At 46.9% G+C, this 22,704-nt stretch overlaps 1 protein-coding gene and 1 long non-coding RNA gene across 2 annotated transcripts; both read right to left on the bottom strand.

Annotated features, from left to right (window-relative positions):
* Positions 1-167: 167 nt before the first annotated feature.
* STX5 (syntaxin 5) lies at positions 168-16,806 on the bottom strand. The gene is made up of 11 exons (XM_028710035.2): positions 16,648-16,806; positions 8,803-9,025; positions 7,136-7,206; positions 5,851-5,906; positions 5,140-5,210; positions 4,745-4,861; positions 4,193-4,249; positions 3,506-3,587; positions 3,270-3,370; positions 2,360-2,481; positions 168-1,271 (listed from the first exon to the last, which is right to left on the bottom strand). The coding sequence occupies exons 2-11, from the start codon at positions 9,004-9,006 to the stop codon at positions 1,112-1,114; spliced, it is 1,041 nt and encodes a 346-aa protein (XP_028565868.1). The 5' UTR covers positions 9,007-9,025; positions 16,648-16,806; the 3' UTR covers positions 168-1,111.
* A 2,708-nt stretch (positions 16,807-19,514) lies between these two features.
* Positions 19,515-22,599, bottom strand: LOC114587148 (uncharacterized). Its single transcript, XR_003704228.2, has 2 exons — positions 22,338-22,599; positions 19,515-19,860 (listed from the first exon to the last, which is right to left on the bottom strand). It is a non-coding gene; the product is annotated as an uncharacterized LOC114587148 (long non-coding RNA).
* Between the last annotated feature and the right edge of the window lie 105 nt (positions 22,600-22,704).

Genomic DNA, 22,704 nt, shown 5'->3' with positions numbered 1-22,704 from the left:
AGGCCAGTGGGTTGAAATGGCCTTAGCATAGGCTACTAACGAAAAAGAGGTTAGGGCAGGGGAAGAGAAGGATTAGAGCTTAGCAGTTATATCAGTATCAACTAGCTTATAATGATTAGTAAGGTTGGGGTAGCAAGGACACTTTCTCCACTTCTTTTTTTTTGGGGGGTGGGGGTGAGCCTGAACTGTTTGACAGCATGGAGGAGGCACTAGAGAGTTAGATCTGTTTTCAGAGAGGGAGAGATAGGGTGCCTGGCAACTAAAAGAGGCGTCGGTGTCTCTGCCCAAGCCCTGCTGACTTCCATCAGCCAGGAGGATCGGAGCCACAGGGGGAAACATATTTGGTCTGCGTAAATCAGCCACAGTGAGAAATCTCTCCCTTGAGCAGGAGACGCAACGAGGAAGGCTGCCCCTTGATCTGCCTCTGTCTAAAACGGGAGACTCAGAGAACCTTCCTTGCACACAGGAGCTCCCTATGCCTAGGCAGCAGCAAGGAAGAAACTTAAATATGGAAAACAGGGAGTGGGGAGAAACCCCTATCAGGCCCACGGCCCTCCAGAAAAGACAAGACAAGCCTTGCAACTTTAGAGATACAGCTGCCTCCCCAACAAATTGAGAGAGGGAGCCCGTGCTGGGAAGTTGAAACCTCACACCAAGGTATCAGTAATGTTTTAAAAGGGGAAGGGAGGGGTTCTGTTAGTGTGTTGTTTTTCGTTTAGTCCCAAAGGGGAAGGGCAAATATATAGAACAGAGGAGGGGAAGAGATGCAAGATCCTGGTCCCGCTACATACAGACATGCCCCCGCACTGGATTGTATCCCATCTGGGGAGCAGAAGGGGGTTTGTTGGGGCAGAGCCCTTCACAGCGTAGTCCAAATGCTATTGCACTCCGATTGGGGTGGCCCCCGCTCCAGGCCGAGAGCCGCAGCCAAAAAAGAGAGAGTCACAAATGAGCGAGGATGGGCCCCCTTTCGGCACCAGGCACATGGTGGGCAGCAGGGATGACTCTGCCCCCAGGCCGGCTACAAAGAGAACAGAAGAGTCCAGCGTCCCAACGCGGCTCTTGCAGGAGGAGGAGGAGCTGGTGGTGGGCGGTTGAGCCGCCTCCACCATCAGGCCAGGAACACCACGAAGATGATGAAGAAGACAATAAGGATGAGGAAGATTTTCACCATCAGCCACCGATTGGATGTGACGGACTGGAAATATTTCAGGATCTCCGTGTGGGCGCCTTCAACATTAAGCTGAGCATCTTCCACGTTGGCGTCAATTCTACAGGATTGGCAAAAAAGGAAGAAAAAAAAGGGCAGGTGAAGCCCTCAGGAGGAGCTGCCAGTTTGCTTCTTGCCTCTAGGGGTGGAGGAACAACCCTATGGAAACAAAATAAATTCCTTCCAGTAGCACCTTACAGACCAACTAAGTTTGTTATTGGCATGAGCTTTCATGTGCATGCACACTTCTTCAGATACACACACATGTACACGAAAGCTCATACCAATAACAAACTTAGTTGGTCTCTAAGGTGCTACTGGAAGGAATTTATTTTGTTTCAACTACGGCAGACCAACACGGCTACCTACCTGAAATGAGACCTATGGAAACAGTAACACAAAGTTGCCTCCCAGGATTCTTACTGAAATAACATACAGTGGTGCCTCGCAAGACAAAATTAATTCATTCCGCGAGTTTTGTCGTCTTGCGATTTTTTTCGTCTTGCGAAGCACGGTGTCGGGAAAGCTTTGGAAAAGCTTCAAAAATCACCAAAGTCTTCAAAAACCTCAAAAAAGGCTACCACACCGCGTTCTATGAGTTGCTCCTCGAAGTCAAGTCGCAACTGTATTAACGGTGTTAAGAAAAAGGAAAGAAACTTGCAAGACGTTTCCGTCTTGTGAAACAAGCCCATAGGGAAAATAGTCTTGCGAAGCAGCTCAAAAAACCAAAAACCCTTTCGTCTAGCGAGTTTTTTGTCTTGCAAGGCATTCGTCTTGCGAGGTACCACTGTACAGTGCATTTTGCACATATCAGACCCCTTTTGATTTGCAGCAGCTGGTTGCTGGCTGCAGTTGTCAAGCGATGAACCCAACATCTGTGAGTCGCCCCGCTAAGGATCATCTCTGTCTGTTGGGGGTGGGGTTGCCCTTGTGTACCAGTTGCTAAGAATCACAAGGAGAGTTGCTGCTGCGCTCAGGCCCTGCTTGCCAAGGCGGGAACAGGAAGCTGGACTTGGTGGGCCTTTGGCCTGATCCAGCAGTCAGGCTCTTCCCACAAGTCTTCCCCACAAGCCTCCTCCCAAACAACCCTTGTGCTGCAATCCGCTGGCTGCCTCGAGAGGAACAGAGCTTTTCTCCCCTGCCCACTACCTCTGGATGGTCTCCTCTTGTTCTTTAACCATATGCGCCAACTGCTGGAATATGGAGCCCAGCTCCACGATAGTAGACTCGATGTTCTGCATGGTGTCTGCCCGGCTCTGGATGTACGTATCCTACAAAAGAGGAACGGGTGATGTGGGCAAGGGGTTTGGAACAGATGATCCTTAGGGTCCCTTCCAACTCTACAATTCTATGATTGCCTGCTCTCTTTTCTGTACCACTGTTACCAGGCAGATCTGTGGATCTGGTGTTTTTGGTGACAACTCCCATCTACAACTCCCATCATCCCTAACCACTGGCTATGCTGACTGGGGCTAATGGGAACTCAAGTTAATCAACATCTGGAGAGCCACAGGCTCTCTATCCTTGCTTCACGCCTCTGTAAGTGCATTTAATATTTGATCCCTGGCTGGTTGGGATGTGTGTCTAGGACAGGGGTGGGAAACCTGTCAGGCTCTCCAGGAGGTGTTGGAAGTACAACTCTCATTACCACTGGCCATAATGACTGGGGAGGATGGGGATTGGTGTCCCACAACACCTTGCAGGCACCAGGCTCCCCATCCCTGCGTTAGTGTGATGTGAGAACCCAAAGCAGGGCTATGCAAGTAGCAGACGGCTCAATTCTGACAGGCTCCCCTCCAAGCCAATAGGCTACAATGAGCAAGGCTGCCAAAGGAGAGAGGGCAAAGCTGCTCAGAAGAAACAGGGAGTTCCAGCAGGGACATGAATCTTCATGTGTGCTTTTGTTTGTAGACAGATGTTTCTTATCCTATAGCTCAGCCATGGGAAGCTAAAGAATGACAACACCCGAAATAAAGCCAGTTAGCCTCTCCCATTGCTCCACATCCCTTATTTCTAGTGCAAATGTCTGCAGGCCCCCCCACTCCCCCTGCCAAGGCACCTGCTCATTGATGAGTTGCAACTGCTGGCTGGCCCGGCTGTCCATGTCAATAGCCACGTCCCCCGAGTGCCGACGTTCGTCCTGAAGCATAGCAGAGCCACCTGTGGACATCAGCCAGCGAGGTCAGACTGCTTCCCCCACCTCATTTCAACCCCACCTTCCCCCCTTCAATAGGGTACCTGCAGCACCACTTTCCAGTTCCCTCTGGCAGCAGGGGACTCCCTGCTACGACTCACCTAGATTGCTTGCGGCGAGGGGAATGGCGGAGACCGGGGGGCGGGAAAACTGTTCTCGCCGAGTCTTCTGCTGTTTAAGGTTCTGGGGAAGGAAGTTGGGAGGGTCAGGGCAAGCCAAGCAATCAAGGCACTCAGGCCGGTGGGTCTTAATGCGCACAAGTTAAAGTTTCCCTATCATCCCATTGCCCACACATCAATGCAATGCATAATATCACTAGCTCCTCCAGGTGTGGGGAAACATTGGCTCTCCAGACGTTGCTTGAACTACATCATCCATGGCCACTGGGGCTGATGGGAGTTGTACTTCAGCAACATCTGGAGGCCCAAAGGTTTCCCAAGCCTGCTTTACATCTAGTGATGGTGATCCATAAGGTTGTACAATTTACACAGACTTTTCACCACCTCTCATGGAAACTTGACACTGTTGTTTCCACTTTTTTTAGCCCATTTTTCTCCAAACAAGAGGGATAACAATATAGATAACAAAGGTTCAAATTTAGGCAGTCTCCATTTGCTTTTGCCTTTGATCAGGGTTGATAAGGCATTCATTTTATAATTGTGTTTATAGGGGTGGGGGTGGGGTGGGTGAATAGTCAAGAGCTGCCTTACTTATGTTGTGTGAAGCAGCTAAAACAACGGAAGCTCACTTTAGCAAAGTTTGAGATTGGTGGCTTACAAGCAACTTACCTCTGTCCGCACCTCCAGAACAGACTTGAAATCGTTGGACATGGAGGCTAACTTGGACTAGAAAAGAAGGGAAGGGAAGAAGAGTGAGGAAGGCAAAATCTGACCTTCCTGCCACCCTCTCTGACCAGAGAAAACCTATTCCCACATCCATACCCTGTCACTGCTGCTAATCGCATGCTAGGGAACGAACATTTTCTTTATGTCTAATACATATAAGACTACAACAGCCTTCCTCAACCTCGGGTGCTGGCTGGGGCTGATAGGAGCTGTGTTCCAAAACACCCAAAAGGCAAGCAGGGATGCATGAACAGTATACCTCCAAATTCTGCATCCAGAAAAAAAGATGAGTTCTGCAAGCTGAATAAATTATGCATATTATTTCCCAAGCTGTCAGAATTTATTCTATTGCTTGTGAGTTGTGGGGGGAAATGAGCTATCTACAGTACCCACGTCCTGTTCTTTTGGGATGGGGGAAACCCTCTGGCTCTGAAGACATTTAAGGCCCGTAAACTTTTAGGCTTGCATTTTTTCAACCCTCTGCCTCAGGCTGACCTGCAGTGACACCACCACGGTGTTGGAGTGAGTTTGCACGTGCCTCCCACTCTGGCTGCCTTTTGCCTTGACAAACTCTTGCAGCTGTGCGATCTGTTTGTTCAGGCTGTTGATGTCCTGTTGAGAGAGAGAGAGAAAAAAAGAGGAACTGCCTGAAGAGGCAACACGAGGTTGCCAAGAGGCGCTAAATCAGGAGACTGCCCCTTTAAGAGAGCTTGGAGGAGGAGGAGGCGGCGGCAACCAGCAAGCATGACACACCACAGTGCTGCCTCCCACGTTCTCTGGCACTTGCTTGGCTTTCCTTCCCCGTCCAATGGACATTCCAAGTGATGCAACGGAATGAAAAGCGAAGGCAGCCAAAGGAGGAGCAGGACAGAGGAGGCCCTCTAGCTCACCTGCTTGATGATGTAAGTCAGCTCCTCAATCTCCACCGCCTTGTCATCAAACAGAGATTTCCGCTTGGCCACTGAAGATACAGAAAAGTGTAGCGCATTAACCCATTTTCAGTCTGGGGGCCACATTCCCCTCTGGGCAACTTTCCAGGGGCCACATGCCACATGGTGGGTGGGACCAGAAGCAAACACAGGCAGATCAATGTAACCTTTGTAGAGTGGGATAGTTTCTGCACACACACCTCCCTTTGCCTTTGGTTCAAGGAGGCAAGAGCTGTTATCAGAGCTAAAGGACACAGCCCAGGCAGAAACACTCAAGGTAGGTTTGAAGTAAGGCCCATAAGGGGATAGACCTGGGACAGTCCTGAGGGTTAGATCAGGAGGCCCTGAGGCTCCCCGCCTTCTATATTAACTCCCATTCTCACCAACCAAGCCCGGCCCCTCTCCCTTCACTTGTGACTTCCACGTTATGGAAGTGGAAGCTTGTCATAGACAGGACAAGCTAAGGTGCTGCAGTTGCTCTCAACCCAGCTCCCTGCCTTCGTCCAAGCACAGCATTCATGGTCAACCACTCCCCTGGCATCCCAACACCTCCCCAGCTTTTCATCGACATCAAATGACAAGTCAAAACTCAGCCAGCAACTGCATGATGTGGATCGGTTTCCCCCACTCCCCATAGTAGGCTCCAGCTTCATCCACACTCCAAATACTCACGGATTGTTAGCTTCTCCAGCTTGGCAAAAGTGTTGCTGAGGTCCTTCCCAATCCGCCTGAGAATCACAAGGAGTTGAAATTAACCACAACGGATGCAGAACTCAACCGCCTCGCCTAATTTTTCATTTTATCATTTTATCATCAGATGTTCAAGTTACAAGTTTTTTCATTTTATCATTTTATCATCAGATGTTCAAGTTACATGAAACTAACAAATCTTAAAACTGGAAGGGGCAAGGAGTTATTATGCACAGTGCTGGACCACCCCTGTGTGCTGGATTTTGACATTCCACATTTTCAAAAGGGTGGAAAAGTGGTAGTGGCTTCAGGCAGGTTATCACAGAGCTCTTGCAAGATCTCCCTGTTGCTTCTCCTCACTTCTCTGGAGCCACTGCCAGAAAAGCAAGGAGAAGCAGCTGCAGCTACTGGATTCCACAGCAAGATCTCATGGACCTCTCCATACTGCTTCTCCTCCAAAGCCCCCACGCATATCGCCTGCCCCCCACTGCTGCAAGAGAAGCAAGGAGAAGCGGCTGTGGCTTCCAAGTTCCGCTGAGATCTCACGGACCTCTTGCAAGGGCTAGGGCAGGGGTCTGCAACCCGCGGCTCCGGAGCCGCATGTGGCTCTTTTACACCTTTGCCGCGGCTCCGGGGCGGATACACAATGCGGATACACGCATTGTGTGCCCCGACACTCCCCACTGTGGTGGGCGCTGTACTGGCTGTGACGTCGAATGGGGGCGGTTAGTTAGTGGGGACGGTGCGTTAGTCACACACCGTCCCGACGTCACCTTCCCGCCCACTGTCAGATTGGACATTAAGGTAAGAAACAATATATGCAGTGTTATATTTGTTTTCAATGTCACAATGTCGCAATGGTTTTGCGGCTCCCAGGTTTTTTTTCCTTCGGAAACGGGTCCAAGTGGCTCTTTTTGTCTTAAAGGTTGCAGACCCCTGGGCTAGGGAACCTCCAATCGTCTTCAACTGTTGGTCACAGCAGCTAGGGCTGATGGGAGCTGTAGTTCAGCAACACCTGGAGGACCACAGATTCCCCAGCCCTCCTCCAAGCTTGTCCTCCATGTTTCCAACCGCTTACCAACTTAACCCCCACTCCCTGCTTCCAGTACCTGCCACCTCACCAGCCATGAGTGCTGGACCTTACTGGCTGTGGGGCTGGGCTCCCGACACTGTATAGGGAAAACCTATTTCTCTGGATCCCCCTGCAGTGCTACATTCTCATATGTCCCTGAAACGTCCCCATGAAGCGATGGGTTGATAAACTCACTTGGCCATGACAGTGAATTCGCTTCTTTGCCGAATGGCGTTCAGCACTGGCTTGTTTGGCTGAAGCCCATTCTGAGGGGGAGAAAAGAAAATGAAAGACAATTGAGACTGCGTTAAGAATATAAACAAAAATGTGAAAGAAAAACTCCTGGGTGCTTCTCTTTTTACTAGCCCAGCTTCTCCCAGGTGGGAAAATTTCTACCTACACCTGTCAGAATACCAGCCACGCTTGGCTCCCTGTCTCCCAACAAACAACACAATGGCCCGGTACAAAAAGATGCAACTTTATTTTTGGGGGGTCTCCAGCATTTTTAGATGCCAACCTTATGTACCCAGGAAATTCCTGCAGTCTGTGGGAGAATCTCCTGTAAGTTCTAGAGATCTCAGAAGCCCACCCCACAGTAGCTCAGAGCAGGGCTTTTAGGGTGGCTGCCCGTGTTGGTGGAATGGCATTCCTTTCAGGATACAACAGATGCTCTGCTATCTGTACTTTCCAGAAACAATAGCAGACATTTTTGTTCCAACAGGCTTTCTCCACTGGAGAAATGGATCTATGCCACACGTATCTTTTTTGGGGGGTATAGTTTCAGTTTTGTTTTAAATGTATCTGCTGGGTTTTGTGCTTTATCTGGTTATTTTGCTGGTTTTGTTATCCATTGCATTGACAATAAGTGTAGAATGCAATCATAAATTGATTATGGTGACGATAACATTAACAATAATCAACCTGCCACTTATGCTTATAAAATTATTTACAGTGGTACCTTGGTTCTCGAAGTTAATCCATTCTGGGAGTCCGTTCGACTCCCGAAACGGTACGAAAACTAAGGCACAGCTTCTGATTGGCTGCAGGAGATTCCTGCACTCAAGCGGAAGCCATGTTGGAAGTTCGGCTTCTGAAAAACAAACTGGAACACTTACTTCCGGGTTTGCAGTGTTCGGGAGCTGATTTGTTCAGAAGCCAAGCTGTTCAAGTACCAAGGTACCACTGTATATGCTACATATTATTGCTGTATAAAGGCCAGTTATGCAAACAAAACATATATAAACATTGAATACACAACAAAACAATCCCTTTTAAAACAATACAATGTGAAACACTCATAATTAAAATACCCAGTAAAATAATCCCATTAACCTGTTACAAGCCTTCTCAATGAGGTGTACAAATTTAGCAATAAAACAGGTTTTTTAAAAAAATCACAATTACATAACATGACATTAAACACTAGAAAATGCGTTGAGAGGAAAGTCTCCATTTGTGGCAATGGAAACTTCCTTCCTGGGACTTAATAGAAGCTTGGTGGGCAGGGGAGGCCCCCTTGGTGGATTTTCATCAGCACCAAGAAAGTTAGGGAAAGTGAAACTCCCCTTTCCTGGGATCCAGGCTGTGCTTCACTCACATTCAATCACTCTCACGCACGCACACAAATCATGCACATTAATTGCTGTTAATGTCTCATCTCACTTGGCCCTTAGTTAACATCAGGAACAGCGCATGTGACAGGCTCAGGGCATTCTCCACCCATTCCCATGCCTTGATTTACAGCTGTCTCTATCAGGTCCCCAGCCTAGAGAGGTGTAATTGCAGGAGTTCTCCACATTGGCCGCAAGAGTTAGGTCTATCCAAATCCCCTTGCCTCCAACTCAGCCTTAAGTGGCACTCACCTGTCTGCTCTGCAAGGACTTGCAGGCAGAGAGAAATTCCTGGGTGCGATCTTGACACGACATGGTGTCCCACTGTGGAGGAGGTGGCGCAACTGGGCTTGGGGCAGGGGTGGCAGCGAGCGGGGGCAGAACTTGCGTCTGGGAAGGTCCCAGGTAAACGCCCTGCTCCGTGTTTCTAGAGCCGTGGCGTCTCCTCGTATTCATGGAGGCTCATAACCTGGTGCTGAGAGAGAGAGAGAGAGAGAGAGAGAGAGAGAGAGAGAGAGAGAGATGGTCATCAGTGCCCAGCAATGAAAACTTCAACCTTGCTCTCAAATTGCACCAGACAGGCTTCCCCACCCCATTGTAAAAACACTTAAATCAACAAGGGGCAATCTAAAAGTTGTTAGACTCAAATTCCCATGATCCAGGTAGCAGCTGAGTGGACAGGGATAATAGGAGGTGTAGTTCAACATCTGGAGAGCCACTAGTTCCACCACTGACTTAAAGCCTGCAACCCTTTCAAGTACGGTTTTTATTATTGCATTTATTAATTAATTTTATATCTCACCCTTCCTCCCAAAGGAACACCAGTGACCAATACAATTATTTTTATGGGGGGGGGGACAATATATTAGAATAAAAATATTACACACACACTATTCCAAACATGAAAACCATAAAAAATATTATCTGCTTTTTAGCAGTTACTGATTTAAATCTCCACCCCTCCCATCAAAAAATAAAAAACATTTTGCCAATCTTGAGAATTAATTTCAAAATTTCCCATATTGTTTTCAGCCAGGTTAAACTTCTCATCGGGTCACAAATAATTATATAAATACTAGGGGGGGGGGGGAATTCTTGGGAGGGCACACTGACTTTAAAATTAATTGTTCAATGGGCTTTAACAGTCTGTTTGCTTGAGAAAGGACTATGTGATTAGCCAAGGAACGTGCAGTTTGACGTATGGGCAGCCAGCTTGTTTCCAGTTCTCCCAGTTTTTCTTTTCCTTGGGCTCCTGTTAGAGCTTTTAAATCTCTGTAAAGGTATCTTATCGTGTGCAATCCCTTCTGTTTATAACCACTGGGCTGTATTTCTTTTCTTTTGATGTAAGAACAAGGGATGGTAACAGAAAGGAGCAATTGGGGAGATCAGAGAGTGACCAGAGAGATGTGCTACAGCCAAGGGATTTAAAATAAATTGACAACAAATGTGAGAGGTCTGTTTCATCATTAGAATTACATTTCATGCATGGGCTGCGTCATAAATTTGGTGGAATGCTCCCCACCCCCGCCAATATGTCGATTTGTATATGTTGGCAGTCTTGCTTGCTTGGATGATTAAATTAAGAGATTCTAAAATCTTTCAAAAGCTGGCAGATCAGTACAGAAAGGAAGGACTTGAAATAACATTTTTAACTTAGGTAAGATAATTATTTGTACAGTAGTGACCGTTCCCAACTATGTTGCCGGTTTGAGGGATCTAATTATATGTATTTGATGAAAGGCCTATTGTTCTTTTTCTTTAACTGCTTCCAACTTTTTGTAATCATTACTCCAAGATACTTTATTTGCTTTTAGCACAATTTAATTTTGGATTGGTTAAGGCGCAATTTATCCAGTTGTGCGATATTGAAAGGCAACATCTCTGACTTTTTGCAGATGGATCCCATTCCCGAGATTTCACCTTAACAAAAAATCTTCGAGAACATTTGGTAAGGATATATTTGGTTTTTCTAACCCTGATGTCATCTGCAAATAGGTTAAGCTTTTGTTCCATTCCTTCCACTGATACTCCCTTAATCAAATCATCTCCCCTAACTTTGGTAGCCAAAGGGTCCAGGGATATGGCAAAAAGCAGGGGTGACAAAAAGGTACCACTCCACATACTGAATCTTGGGGGGGTCCTGTCCATTAAGTCTGATAGTTCTCTGAGAATTCTCAAATAGGTTTTTCAAAACAGTTACAAATATTGTGGGAAATTACAACTTTTCTAATAATGGATATAGTACTAATTAATTAATTAATTGATTGATTGATTGATTCCGTATACTGCCCTATACCCATAGATTTCAGGGCGGTCCACAACACAAAATGACAATATAGAAAATGCAAAGCACATAAATAATAAGAACAAAAACAAACAAATAATCCCCCCTCTCACAACACACTTAAAAAGGGCATCATGTGTAAATCTGCCCAAGGCTGAATTCGAGCAACTACTTTCACAGAGTCTGGTGCATAAAGGTGTATAATGAAGTCGCCAGTCAAATCTTCCTGGGGAGAGTGTTCCACTGGTAGGGAGCCATTGCAGAAAAGGCCTGTTCACACAAAGAAGGGCCTCAAAGGATGATCTCAGGGTAGGTTTATATGGCGAGAGGCAGTCCTTGAGTTATTGTGGTCCTGAACCATTTAAGGCTCTGTCAAAACCAGCACTTTGAAATGGGACCAGAAGCTAACTGGTCCCCAGTGCAGTCAGACCAGGACTGGTGTAATGTGCTCAAACTGCCTTGCCCCAGTGAACAACCCGGTCACCGAATTCTGCACTAGCTGAAGTTTCTGAACCAAGCTAAATAAATTCTCCCAGCCCAATTTGTCAAATGCTTTACTAGAATGATACTATCAACTAGAATGATACTATCAATGTTACTTTTATTGGTTCCCCCTGCCCCAGGTAGATTGCATTAATTAATATCCTAATAGGATCAGCTATATGCTGCTCCTTAACAAAGCCTACTTGATCCGTGTCTACAATTGTGGATAAGAGAAGTGGATGTCAACCTGTCTGCCAAAAGTTTCCTAAAAATCTTTGCAGCTTGATTAATTAGTACTATAGGTCAATACTAGTATACAAAAATGGCGTCTGTCTCAGGTTTCTGAAATTCAATAACCTACAATTCCTTCCAAGTGGCAGGTACTTGACGCCCTCAGAGCATAAAGTTGAAGAGCCTCCCCATTTTAGGATACTTGCTCCTTAAACATTTTGTAAAAAAAATTGGAGGTAAAGCCATCTAATCCTGGGGTGTTTGCAGGTATTAGTTTAAGGGGATTTTTCCTATTTCATTTTCTGCTGTAGATTCACATAGATAACTTCATTGATCTCTGACCAGGGGTTTTAGATTTACTTCACTGAGGTAACTGCTAATTTGCATATTATATGTTACTTTACATTTATATATTTCATTGTAGAAGCCTTTACATTCCCCCCTGCCAACCTCTTCTTTATAAAGGTGTTTTCCTCCCTGTCCTTGAATACACGTGATATATTTCTAGAATTTCTTATTAGCTCATAAACGAAGAGTTTTGATTTTTTGTCACAGAATTTGTAGTATTTTTGACTGATATAAAGGTAAAGGTACCCCTGCCCGTACGGGCCAGTCTTGCCAGACTCTAGGATTGTGCGCTCATCTCACGCTATAGGCCGGGAGCCAGTGCTGTCCGCAGACACTTCCGGGTCATGTGGCCAGCATGACAAGCTGCATCTGGCGAGCCAGCGCAGCACATGGAATGCAGTTTACCTTCCCGCTGGTAAGCGGTCCTTATTTATCTACTTGCACCCGGGGGTGCTTTCGAACTGCTAGGTTGGCAGGCGCTGGGACTGAACAACGGAAGCGCACCCTGCCGCGGGGATTCGAACCGCCGACCATGCGATCGGCAAGTCCTAGGCGCTGAGGTTTTACCCACAGCGCCACCCGCGTCCCTTTGACTGATATATTGTGGCTTTTAAGAGCATAGCAGTGCTGGCCCAAAACTTATTTCTGTCTGTAGCAGAGGCTAAATGGCACCACAACCACTCCAGTAGGGCCAACACAAAAAATATTTGCTGCACTGTTCAGACACCAATCCCCACCACTCCTGAAGCAGACCTCTTTGTCCTGCCACTTGGCTCCCAACACACACACACCCTCGCTACCAGGATAAGGCTACCAATGGCTACCAACTCACTGTCAATGGCTACTATCTCTACTGTCAGAAGCAATATGTGTCTAAATGCTAGTTGCTAGAAACCATCAATGGGGAGAGTGCTGTTTTATGCAGGTCCCCTTTGTAGGCTTCCCACTGGAGCATCTGAGTGGGCACATGCTGGACTAGACAGGTCATTTGGTCTGAGCCAGCAGCCAGGCTCCTTCTACGTTTTTATGTTAACTCAGATCTCCACCAGAACTAAGCTGAAAAACAAACGAAGGCACCCGGTGCCCTAGGACAAACTGCTGTAAACTACTAGCAACGGCTTCTCCCCCCACAGTGCTCAGTACGAATCCAAGAGATTCCTAAGTCCCATTGCTTTCCTTTTGGATTCGAAAAACTGCCACTCCTAATTCAGTGGGAGGAAATTTAGATTTCACAAAGGCCCAAGTAGTGATGCCAATTGGGCAGGTGAGAATCTGGCTGCTTTGTGGTTGTATGAACTAACACAGGGGTCAGCAACCTTTTTCAGCAGGGGGCCAGTCCACCATCCCTCAGACCATGTGGTGGGCTGGACTATTTTTGGGGGGGGGGGTGAGAATTGAACAAATTCCTATGCCCCACAAATAACCCAGAGATGCATTTTAAATAAAAGCACACATTTTACTCATGCAAAAACACCAGGCAGGGCCCACAAATAACCCAGAGATACATTTTAAATAAAAGGACACATTCTACTCAGGTAAAAACACGCTGATTCTTGGACCGTCTGTGGGCCGGATTGAGAAGGCGATTGGGCCACATCCAGCCCACGGGCCTTAGGTTGCCTACCCCTGAACTAGCATCTACTCTCCCCACAAGCTCTGAATCGCTTAACAATAACAGAAGATGATCAGTCTTCCAAGCCACCACCTTGCTGGCACAAATAACAAAGTGTTTTGTGGCGATATAAGGAGACAGATTTATTGTAGCATAAGCTTTATCATTCACTATATTTATAAAAAGCATTTTTAGATCACTCTTCACCTTCAAAGATACCAGAGTGGTATCCAATCGGCAGGAATAAACTAATTGTGGACATACTGGCTGGGGCTGATGGGAGCTGGAATCCCCTGACCCTGCTTAACATAAACATACAATGCAGCTGCATTTGAGATACTATGCAGAAACAATATAAATGAACAGGAAAAGGTGCAGAAAAGAATGACTACAATTATCGAAGGGCTGGAGCACTTTTCCTATAAGGAAAAGAGAAGTCAAGTGGGGCTTTCTTTTTTATAGAAGAAAAAAAAAACCGTCTGGGAGAGGGGAGGAAATATTACAGCAACTTCTATTATTACAAATTGTCCAACAAAGAGCGGAGAAAGAGAAACTGTTTCCCCTTCTCAGAGTCAGCAGCTTTGGAACAGGCATGCTATTTCATGCAATACAATGCACAATTAACTTAATCAAACTTGCACTGTGGATATGGGCAGCTAGTAAAACTTGCGTCACTAAAAGTGGATACTCTGAAAAGACCAACAAATCGGAAACCTTTGTATACCTATAGTTAATTGTTTTGACTTTTTCCTGAATGTAGTATGTTTATTTATCCTATGACAAATAATTAAAAAAATCAGTATTTTAAAAACTTATCAAACTTACTGCCTGAAGTTTTGGTGAAGTGCCTACTAGCTAGGACAGCTTTAAAAGAAAGCATTAGAAAGGGTTGTGGAAGAGGAAGAAATCTACTAACTGTCAAAAAGGAACTTCCTGTTCACACACAGTCTACCCAGGAAGCCAACAAATTACATCCAGCCTTGCAACACAGGGATTCTGTACCTCTCCTTCAATCAATCTTACCTGAAAATAAGCCTCACTGTATTCAATGGGGCTTACACCCAGGGAAGGGCATACAGGACTGAGAAGAAGGAAGGCAGGGCCCCTACGCTAGTGTCGGGGGTTCAGAGGGGCTCAGAAACCCCAGTGCAAGTGTGGGACTCAGACCCCTTCAGGACCAAACTGTGAACAGCATTGACTCACAGTCTCCCAATATCCATCTCCAGCCTTCCCCTCTCCAGTAAAGGGGGGAAAGTCTGGGGTATATTTGGACGCTTGGCGACACAGCCTTGGCCACCCCTTACCCAGATAACCAGCTCCAACCCTCCTTTCCTTTCTTAAAGCCAGAAGCACTACTGTAGTTGCACTGCACCCTCCAAAGCTCAATTAATCAGTAGGGTAAAGGTGGCAGGAAGGAGAGTAGAGTGGGGCTCCCTCATCACCCTCAGAAAGGGACATGGGTTGCTTGTCAGGGCGAGGGAAACTGTGGGCCGCCTGGGATGCTTCTGAAAACATAGATGAAGCTAAGCCAAAACAGAAAGTAAAACACAAAGTAACATAGGAAGCTGTGTCTCTCATAACACTAGAATTAGAAAATAGTCAAGGAAGCTGGATGTTAAAAGATTCAGGACAGGCAAAAGAACGTATTTCTTTATACAGTGCACTTTTAAACTATGGAATTCGCTCCCACAAGAGTCAGGGATGGCCACCAAGTTGGATGGCTTTGAAAGAGGATTAGACAAATTCATGGCTGATAAGGCTATCAATGGTTACCGGGCATAATGGCTATGTTCTACCTCCAGTTGGAGGCAGGATTATTCTGAATATCAGTTGCTGGAAAACAGGACAGGGCTTACTAATTGTGCTGGAGAAGGAATTTCAGCAAGTGTATCCTCTAATGTATAAGGCAGCTTCTGGTTTAAATTAAATCTACAAGGAAAAAATGTATGAATATATAAGCGCCCCGGAAAAGCTGCAATGTGAAATGATGGTTTTCTACAGTGTGAACAACCACAGTGAGCATTTGGGCTTGTGCACCCTGTTTCCCTCTTTTATACACATATTAAGAAAACCTTGGTTTGCTGAGTGATGGTTTTAGAACTTGCTAGGATTTGAGATTTCAGCTTCAGTTGCTGGAAAGCGCAGCAAGGGAGAGTGCTGTGCATTCAGATTGTGCTTGTGGACTTCCTAGAGACATCCGTTAAGCCACCATGAGAACAGGATGCTGGACTAGATGGACCAGTAGCCTGATCCAGCAGGATGTTCTTATGCCTTCTACAGAGCCAGGCCTATCAAACTCAGTATTCTTTACACTGACTGTCAGTGGGGGTCCAAAGTTTCACACAAGTGCTCTCTCCCAGCCCAACCTGGAGATGCTGGGAACTGGGACCTTCTGCACGCAAAGCAGATGCTCTACCACTGAGCTACGGCCCTTCCCCTCAAATTAAGATTCTAGTCCTCACGGTAAACCACTGGGCTATGGCCCTTTCTTGAGGGGCTGCCACATACATAGAATCATGGAATTGTAGAGTTGGAAGAGACTACAGGGGGTCATCTAGTCCAACCCCCTGCAATGCAGAAATTGCCCTACGTGGGGCTCGAACCCACACGACCCTAATATTAAGAGTCTCATGTTCTCCTACCGACTGAGCTATCCGGGTGAGGTTGAAAGAAGGGAAATGTTTTCAACCACTATCTGTGGAAGAGGAAAGTGGAGAGTTGGAGGGGGGGGGGGGGAGAGAGAGAGAGAGAGAGAGAGAGAGAGAGACCTCAATAATACCCAGGAAAGGAGGAGGGGGAAAGCTTTCGTTCCTGTCAGAAAGGGGAGGGTGAGGGCACAGGAGAGGAAGGACTTGGACCAATCGGCTGGGGGAGGGATTTGGAGCAGGACACGAAAGAGAAGGGTTTGGAGACCACAATCTGTGGGGAAGGGGGAAACATTTCACGGGGACACACAACGGGGGGGGGGGGAAGGGCTCCGGCCGCTGTCTCTGAAAAAGGGGGGAACTCTTTGAAGCGGGAGGGGGGACCACACCGGGTGGGGGAACTTTTACGGAAGAGCACCGCGCTCGGCAAGAGTAACGGGGGGGGGGTGACGGCGAAGCCTGAGGCATATATGAGAGGTGGACCCCCGACTCACCGGCTTCGCGGACCCGGACCCAGCTCTAGGCGCTGCCTCCCTCCTCAGTTCCGAACACCGGCCTCCGGATCGAACGACCAAACAAGCCGAAAGGAGGGCGGGCCGCCGACGTCACTGCCACGTACCCCCTCGGCGACCGACGTCACACGCACGACGCCGAGAGACGTCTGTTAGCAGCGCCTCCTCCGCTAGGGCGCGCGCGCGTACGTCCTCCCCGCCCCTCCAGCGACGCGGCTTCTTTTCGCTGACGTTGAGGTTGAGAGAGGCGGGGCTCTGTTGCTATGCGACAAAAGGCGGGCGCTTTCCGGGATCCTTGGCAAACGAGGAGGGAGGGGGGAGTGTAGAGTAGGGATTTTGTTGCTAGGCAACCAAGAGCCGGCGGGGCCTGCATTCCAGAATAAAGGATTTACCTGGGAGTAAGCTGTAATTGAAACGGGTCGGGCTGGCTGCTGAGTAAATGTGCGTAGGAAGGGCCGTAACGTAAATCAACAAACTGAGGAGGAGGAGGAGGAAGAAGAAACGTTGTGACAGGTAGAGATTCGGCTGGTGAGGCTTTTTCTAGCAGCTGCTCGCCAGGGTTTCAGGCAGTGGATGTTTCCAGCCCTATCTGGTAATGCCAGAGACTGAACAAAATAAAATAAAATAAAAAATCCTTCCAGTAGCACCTTAGAGACCTACTAAGTTATTGGTATGAACTTTTGTGTGCACACGAAAGCTCATACCAATAACTAATTTAGTTGGTCTCTTAAGGTGCTACTGGAAGGAATTATTTTATTTTTAAAAAATTTTGTTTTGACTACAGCAGACCAACCCGGCTACCTACCTGTAAAAAGAGACTGAACCTGAGACCTACATGCAAAGCAGATGTTCTGCCAGTCAACTACAGTCTGTCCCCCAAAATCAAATGAAGTGCTGCTAAAGCACTACAATTGAGTACTACAAAGAGGTCATATTCTCCATTCTTTCCTTGTGCATTGTTTAGTAAAGTTTAATGGAAGATAAGGCTGTCAATGGCTACTAGTCACAATGGCTATGCTCTTCCCCCACTGTCAGGGGCAGTAAGGCTTTTGAATTTCAGTTGCTGAAAACCACAGCAGCTCTTGTGCTTAGGACCTGCTTGCAGGTTTCCCACCGCCATCTAGTTGTTCACAGTGAACAGGCTGCTGGACTATATAAGTCATTGGCCTGATCCAGCGCACTCTTCTTGTGTTCTTATGTCGGTAGTCAAATGAAATGTTACCTTGATATGCTCTAGCATCTGTTTCCTTTCTTTACCCTTTGTTTTTTTCCCACCCCACTGGCAATATTTCAGCAATAAGCTCCTTGGGGGCAGAGTATTTGTGTTACCAGGTAAAGTGCACAGTAAACCACAACATAATTTGAGTTTGGAACCTACAAATTGGGCACCAACTAACCCACCCACCCTCTGTTGTGGCTGCCAGATGGCACTTGGAAAGGGAAAAAAAACTTTTCTTTTTCTGAATATCCTAAACAAGCAGGTGTGAATGTAGCAAGCTCTGCGTGAATGTAGCAACTAAAAACCTACTTCCACACAAGCCAAGTACGTACAGAGATAGCAAACAGAGGTCTAACTTAGAGGAAGAGGAACTAAAATAAATCTTAACCAATTGTCATTTTAAATAGTCTAGTCATCAGCAACATCCCTATCAATGAAAACAAGTGGACCTTGGCCACTGAATAAAAATTACACATAAACTAAGAATCTTCAAAGGAAAGGAAGACCCTGAATATTTCTGTTCTGTCTGCTGGGACTTTATTTCTCTATCATGTGCAGGGTGGGGTGGCATCAACGGTTGGCACGCCTGGGGGCACGCTCAAAGACCCTGCCGGACCTCCTCACCCTCTGCACCAATGTTGGCTGCTTGGTCACCTTCCTCTTCTTGCATTTTAATGGTGTCGCAGGGCCAAAAGAACAGGGTGTCTAACCACCACCTACTCATGTACCTCTTGGTCTGGCCCAGAGAGGAGAAAATGGCATTGAGTGATGAGGAGCTGCTGCCCCTGCCTGCTTCCCCATTGGCATGCTGTGTCAAGCAATGGTGAGGCAAAGGAGTTGCAACGACAGTGGACCAAGGGTGGATAATACCTTTCAGCCTGAGGGCAGCATTTAATTACGGGCAACCTTCCGAGGGCCATATTTCAGTGGCAGGTGGGCCCAGAGGTAAAATGGATGGAGAAACAAATGTAAATTATACCTACCAACATGAGTTTGACCAAACTGCGGGAGGCAGTGGAAGACAGGAGTGCCTGGCGTGCTCTGGTCCATGGGTTCACGAAGAATCAGACACAACTAAATGACTAAATAACAACAACATAGTAGGCTAGTCTCTATGCCAATCACATATCCCTCCCTCTCCTCCATCAGGGCTAGCAAGAGGCATGGCCAGATTTGGACACATTCTAATCTGGCAAAGGCATCTAGAGCCAGTGAAGGGGAGGGTTCTGAGGCCAGATAGAGAGGCCTGGAGGGCTACAATTGCCCCCCAGGCCTGGTGTTTCCTCATCTCTAGCTCAGTGAGGCTTACAGAAGGTATCTCTTGTCCCTCAAACCTGCAGCTGGCCCTGATGTAGGAAATGTTAACTTTTTCTCTGGCCCATCCATCAAAACATCTTATGGGAAGGGGTGTGAGGAACAAAAAGACAGGCTTTTACTTGCTGCGTGGGATATTGCGCTGTGTTCATAGGTCAAAAGTCCAAGCCTTTCCCACATAATTCATTACGATCACTAAAAAAACTGTCTGATTTCCTCACTTCCCATTACTAGTCCTCTCCTATCTCTTCCTGACCATTATCAAAATGGGTATCTGCTATTTCGGGCAGCCAAGAATTTCACAGAAAGCCATGCGTGATAGTTAAAGTTTATTCCCCTTAGCTGTAAGACTGCCTGTATTTTGCAGCAATGCTGCCATAGCCTGCTCTGTATTCTCTGTCCACATTCTCTCTCTCCTCAGTGAGTTTCCCCAAATTTCTCAGAGGTATTGGGTTGATGTTCTTGATCGCTGTTCAGATGACTGGGCCCAGCCACTTCTCCGCTCATGCTCTTCAAGGAATCTCGCTTTGTGCTGAAGAGAGAAACACGTCTCCAGATCACGTGGATCTTTGTGCTTTCAGTCCGAAGGCCCAGATCTTCGGTAGATGTCTTCTTCCCAGTTGCCCACCTTTCCCTTAAGCTATGTCTTCTCTTTTTTTTCACTGTAAACAAAAATTATAAGATCATGTCAATGGGGGGGGACCAGCAAAACCAGGGCAGCTTTAGCCTTTTGGTCTGCATAACCCTCTAAAGGGCCCTGTGCCAACACATGGCATAATTGGGCACCAGAGACCAAGGCCACAATCACCAATTTTACTGGGTGGCGTTGGCTGACGCTGAAACTCTTGCTGTTCTGGGATAGCTTGCATGCTGCTGTGTCAGTGTGTTGAGAAGAAAAGCCCTGCTGGCTCATCTAGTCCTCTATTCAGGCCCATCTAGTCCTCTATTCAGAGGAGCAATCTAGGTGCCTATAGAAAGCCCGCAAGCAGGCCCTGTGTGTGTTGGAAGAGGTCTGGTGCAATTAAGATGGATGCACTAGCAAGTTCAGGCATGGAGGCTCCAAGTTCCAGTTTCCAGCCATTGGGTTGTAATGGTAGCCATAGCTGGAGCAGACCTATTTAAATGAATAGATGTGATGAACTTCCATCCATGAATGTGTCTACTCTCAGTATAACTTGGTTAGATACAACTTGCTGGTCCATGGCATGCAATGAAATTTTTTGTAGGGGAACAGGGCCAGAGGCACCAGCTTGCAAGGGTGATGGGGGGAGAGAGATGCACGTGTGAGCATCTTAAGCAGGTCAGAAACTTACTGGGCTTTGGGAAGGAGGTGCCAGGCCTCTGGCGGATTATTGGAGCATTGCTGCCTCCGGGAGGGCTTTGGGAAGGTGGCGGGAGGGCTCTTGGACCCCGTCATTCTAATTTACCAGGAACATTTAGGGGACTAACCTAGTCCCCCTAGTCCACTGACTGCAAGCCACTGTTGCTGGTCACAATCCTGTCCTCTGAAGCAACTGAAAAGAGGTCTGCTTCATCTTCTGTGTAGCAGGCCTTCTGATATCTGAAGACCACTATCATGTCTACTTAAATATTTGCTTCTTCGGGGTGAACATACCCTGCTCCTCTTCCTTGTTCCCCACAACAGTTTCTCATAGGACATGCTTTCCAGATCCTTCACCATCCCATTTGCCCTCTTCTGAACATGCTGCAGTTTATCATCATGCTTCTTAAAATGTGGTGCTCAGAACTACTCCACATGTATTCTGACCAGCAGAGAATAGAGTGGAGCTATTACTCATTATCTGGTCAGAATGCTTCTGTTTAAATAATCTCTCCCTCTTACCTGCCCCAGCCAGTGTGGCCAGTGGGATGATGGGAGTTGTAGGATAGCAGCATCTGGAAGGTTCCCCACCCCTGTTCTGCAGGGCTATCAAGGTTTGGGATTATTTGCAGTTACCGGTAGCTAATCTAGCATCAGTCTACATTGCTGTAAAGCAATCCTATGCATGTTCATCCAGAGGTTGTCCCATTTTGTTTAATTGGGTTTATTTGCAGATGCATGTGCAGAGGTTTGCAGCCTTAAAAAAATATATCTATAACAGTTTCTCCTACATTGGTAAGAAGCTGAAAAGGTTATTTATATTAGGTTCCTATTTCACTATTTACTGATTAGTTTTTAAGGTTGTAAATTAGATTATCATGATCTTGTTTAGAAGCATATTCTCCTCGGGGTGGCCAGATGCACAAGGACAGGGCTTAATAATTGTGCCGAAGAAGGAATTTCAGCAAGTGTATCCTCTAATGTATAAGGCAGATTCTGGTTTAAATTAAATCTACAAGGAAAAAATGTATGAATATATAAGCGCCCAAAAAAAGCTGCAATGTGAAATGATGGTTTCCTACAGTGTGAACAACCAGAGTGAGCATTTGGGCATGTGTACCCTGTTTTCCTCTTTTATACACATATTAAGAAAACCTTGGTTTGCTGAGTGATGGTTTTAGAACTTGCTAGGATTTGAGATTTCAGCTTGATCCTAGCTTGTTCTTACTAACCAGGGTCTGGACCTTGATTACACAACTGTGTTTTATTTAAAAGTGAATGCATCACATCTCTGTGATGATGTGAAATAATAATAACAAAATAATAATAATAATAATAATAATAATAATAATAATAATAATAATAATAATTGCCCCACCCATCTGGCTGGGTTTCCCCAGCAACTCTGGGTGGCTCCCAACAGAATAAATGATAATTATTATTATTAATAATAATAATAATGGGGGAGCATGCTAACAGTTGGTTTACTGCAGTTGGAAACTGCATTTACTCGTTCCGCTTTATAGCAGGAATGGAAAACATGCACCTAACTCCTGTCAAGTTCCTCCCATCGGAATCCTCCCTCCTGTTGCCTGGGCCGATTCCTCCACAAGCTCCTCCCACTTGCATGCGCGAGCTCCGCCCCCTTCCCGAGGCCCCACCCTCTTCGAACCTCGCTTGCCCCTTAAGTTCCATCCGAGGGCTTGCCCGCCCACGTGCGCAGGGCGCTGGGGATTCCCCGAATTTTCCCAGCTCCGGTGAGGGGAAACCCCTCCACGTGATTCCCTCCTGCGATCGGGGATGCGGAGGAGGCGTCACCTTTTTCAGAGTCTGGAGCAGTCGTTTGGGGCGCGGGTGGTGCTGCTACTGAGCTTGTGTCTATCGCTTCGGAGGAAAGCACTTCATTGGATTCCACACAGCCCATCGCCCGCCGCGCGGCGCCTGGACGGGGCCCGTCCCGGCCCGCCAAAGGGGCCTGCCGCCGCCGCCGCCTTATTCCCTAGGCGGCTTTTGTGAGGTCACGCTTTCGCCTCGGCTCCAACTTTGGCGGAGGAAAGTTGCCTCGCTTCACTCTGCCCACCATCATCCACCGTCTTCCTTTAAAAAAAGAAAGAAAAAAGATGGTTCTTTTATATTATATCACTTGCATTTGTTATAAAATATATCGCCTTCCGATTCCGGATCC

The sequence above is a fragment of the Podarcis muralis genome, chromosome 16 (assembly GCF_964188315.1).
Source record: "Podarcis muralis chromosome 16, rPodMur119.hap1.1, whole genome shotgun sequence".
Lineage (NCBI taxonomy): Eukaryota > Metazoa > Chordata > Lepidosauria > Squamata > Lacertidae > Podarcis > Podarcis muralis.
The sequence above is the reverse complement of the archived record's forward strand: the minus strand, read 5'-3'. Positions and strand labels throughout refer to the sequence as shown.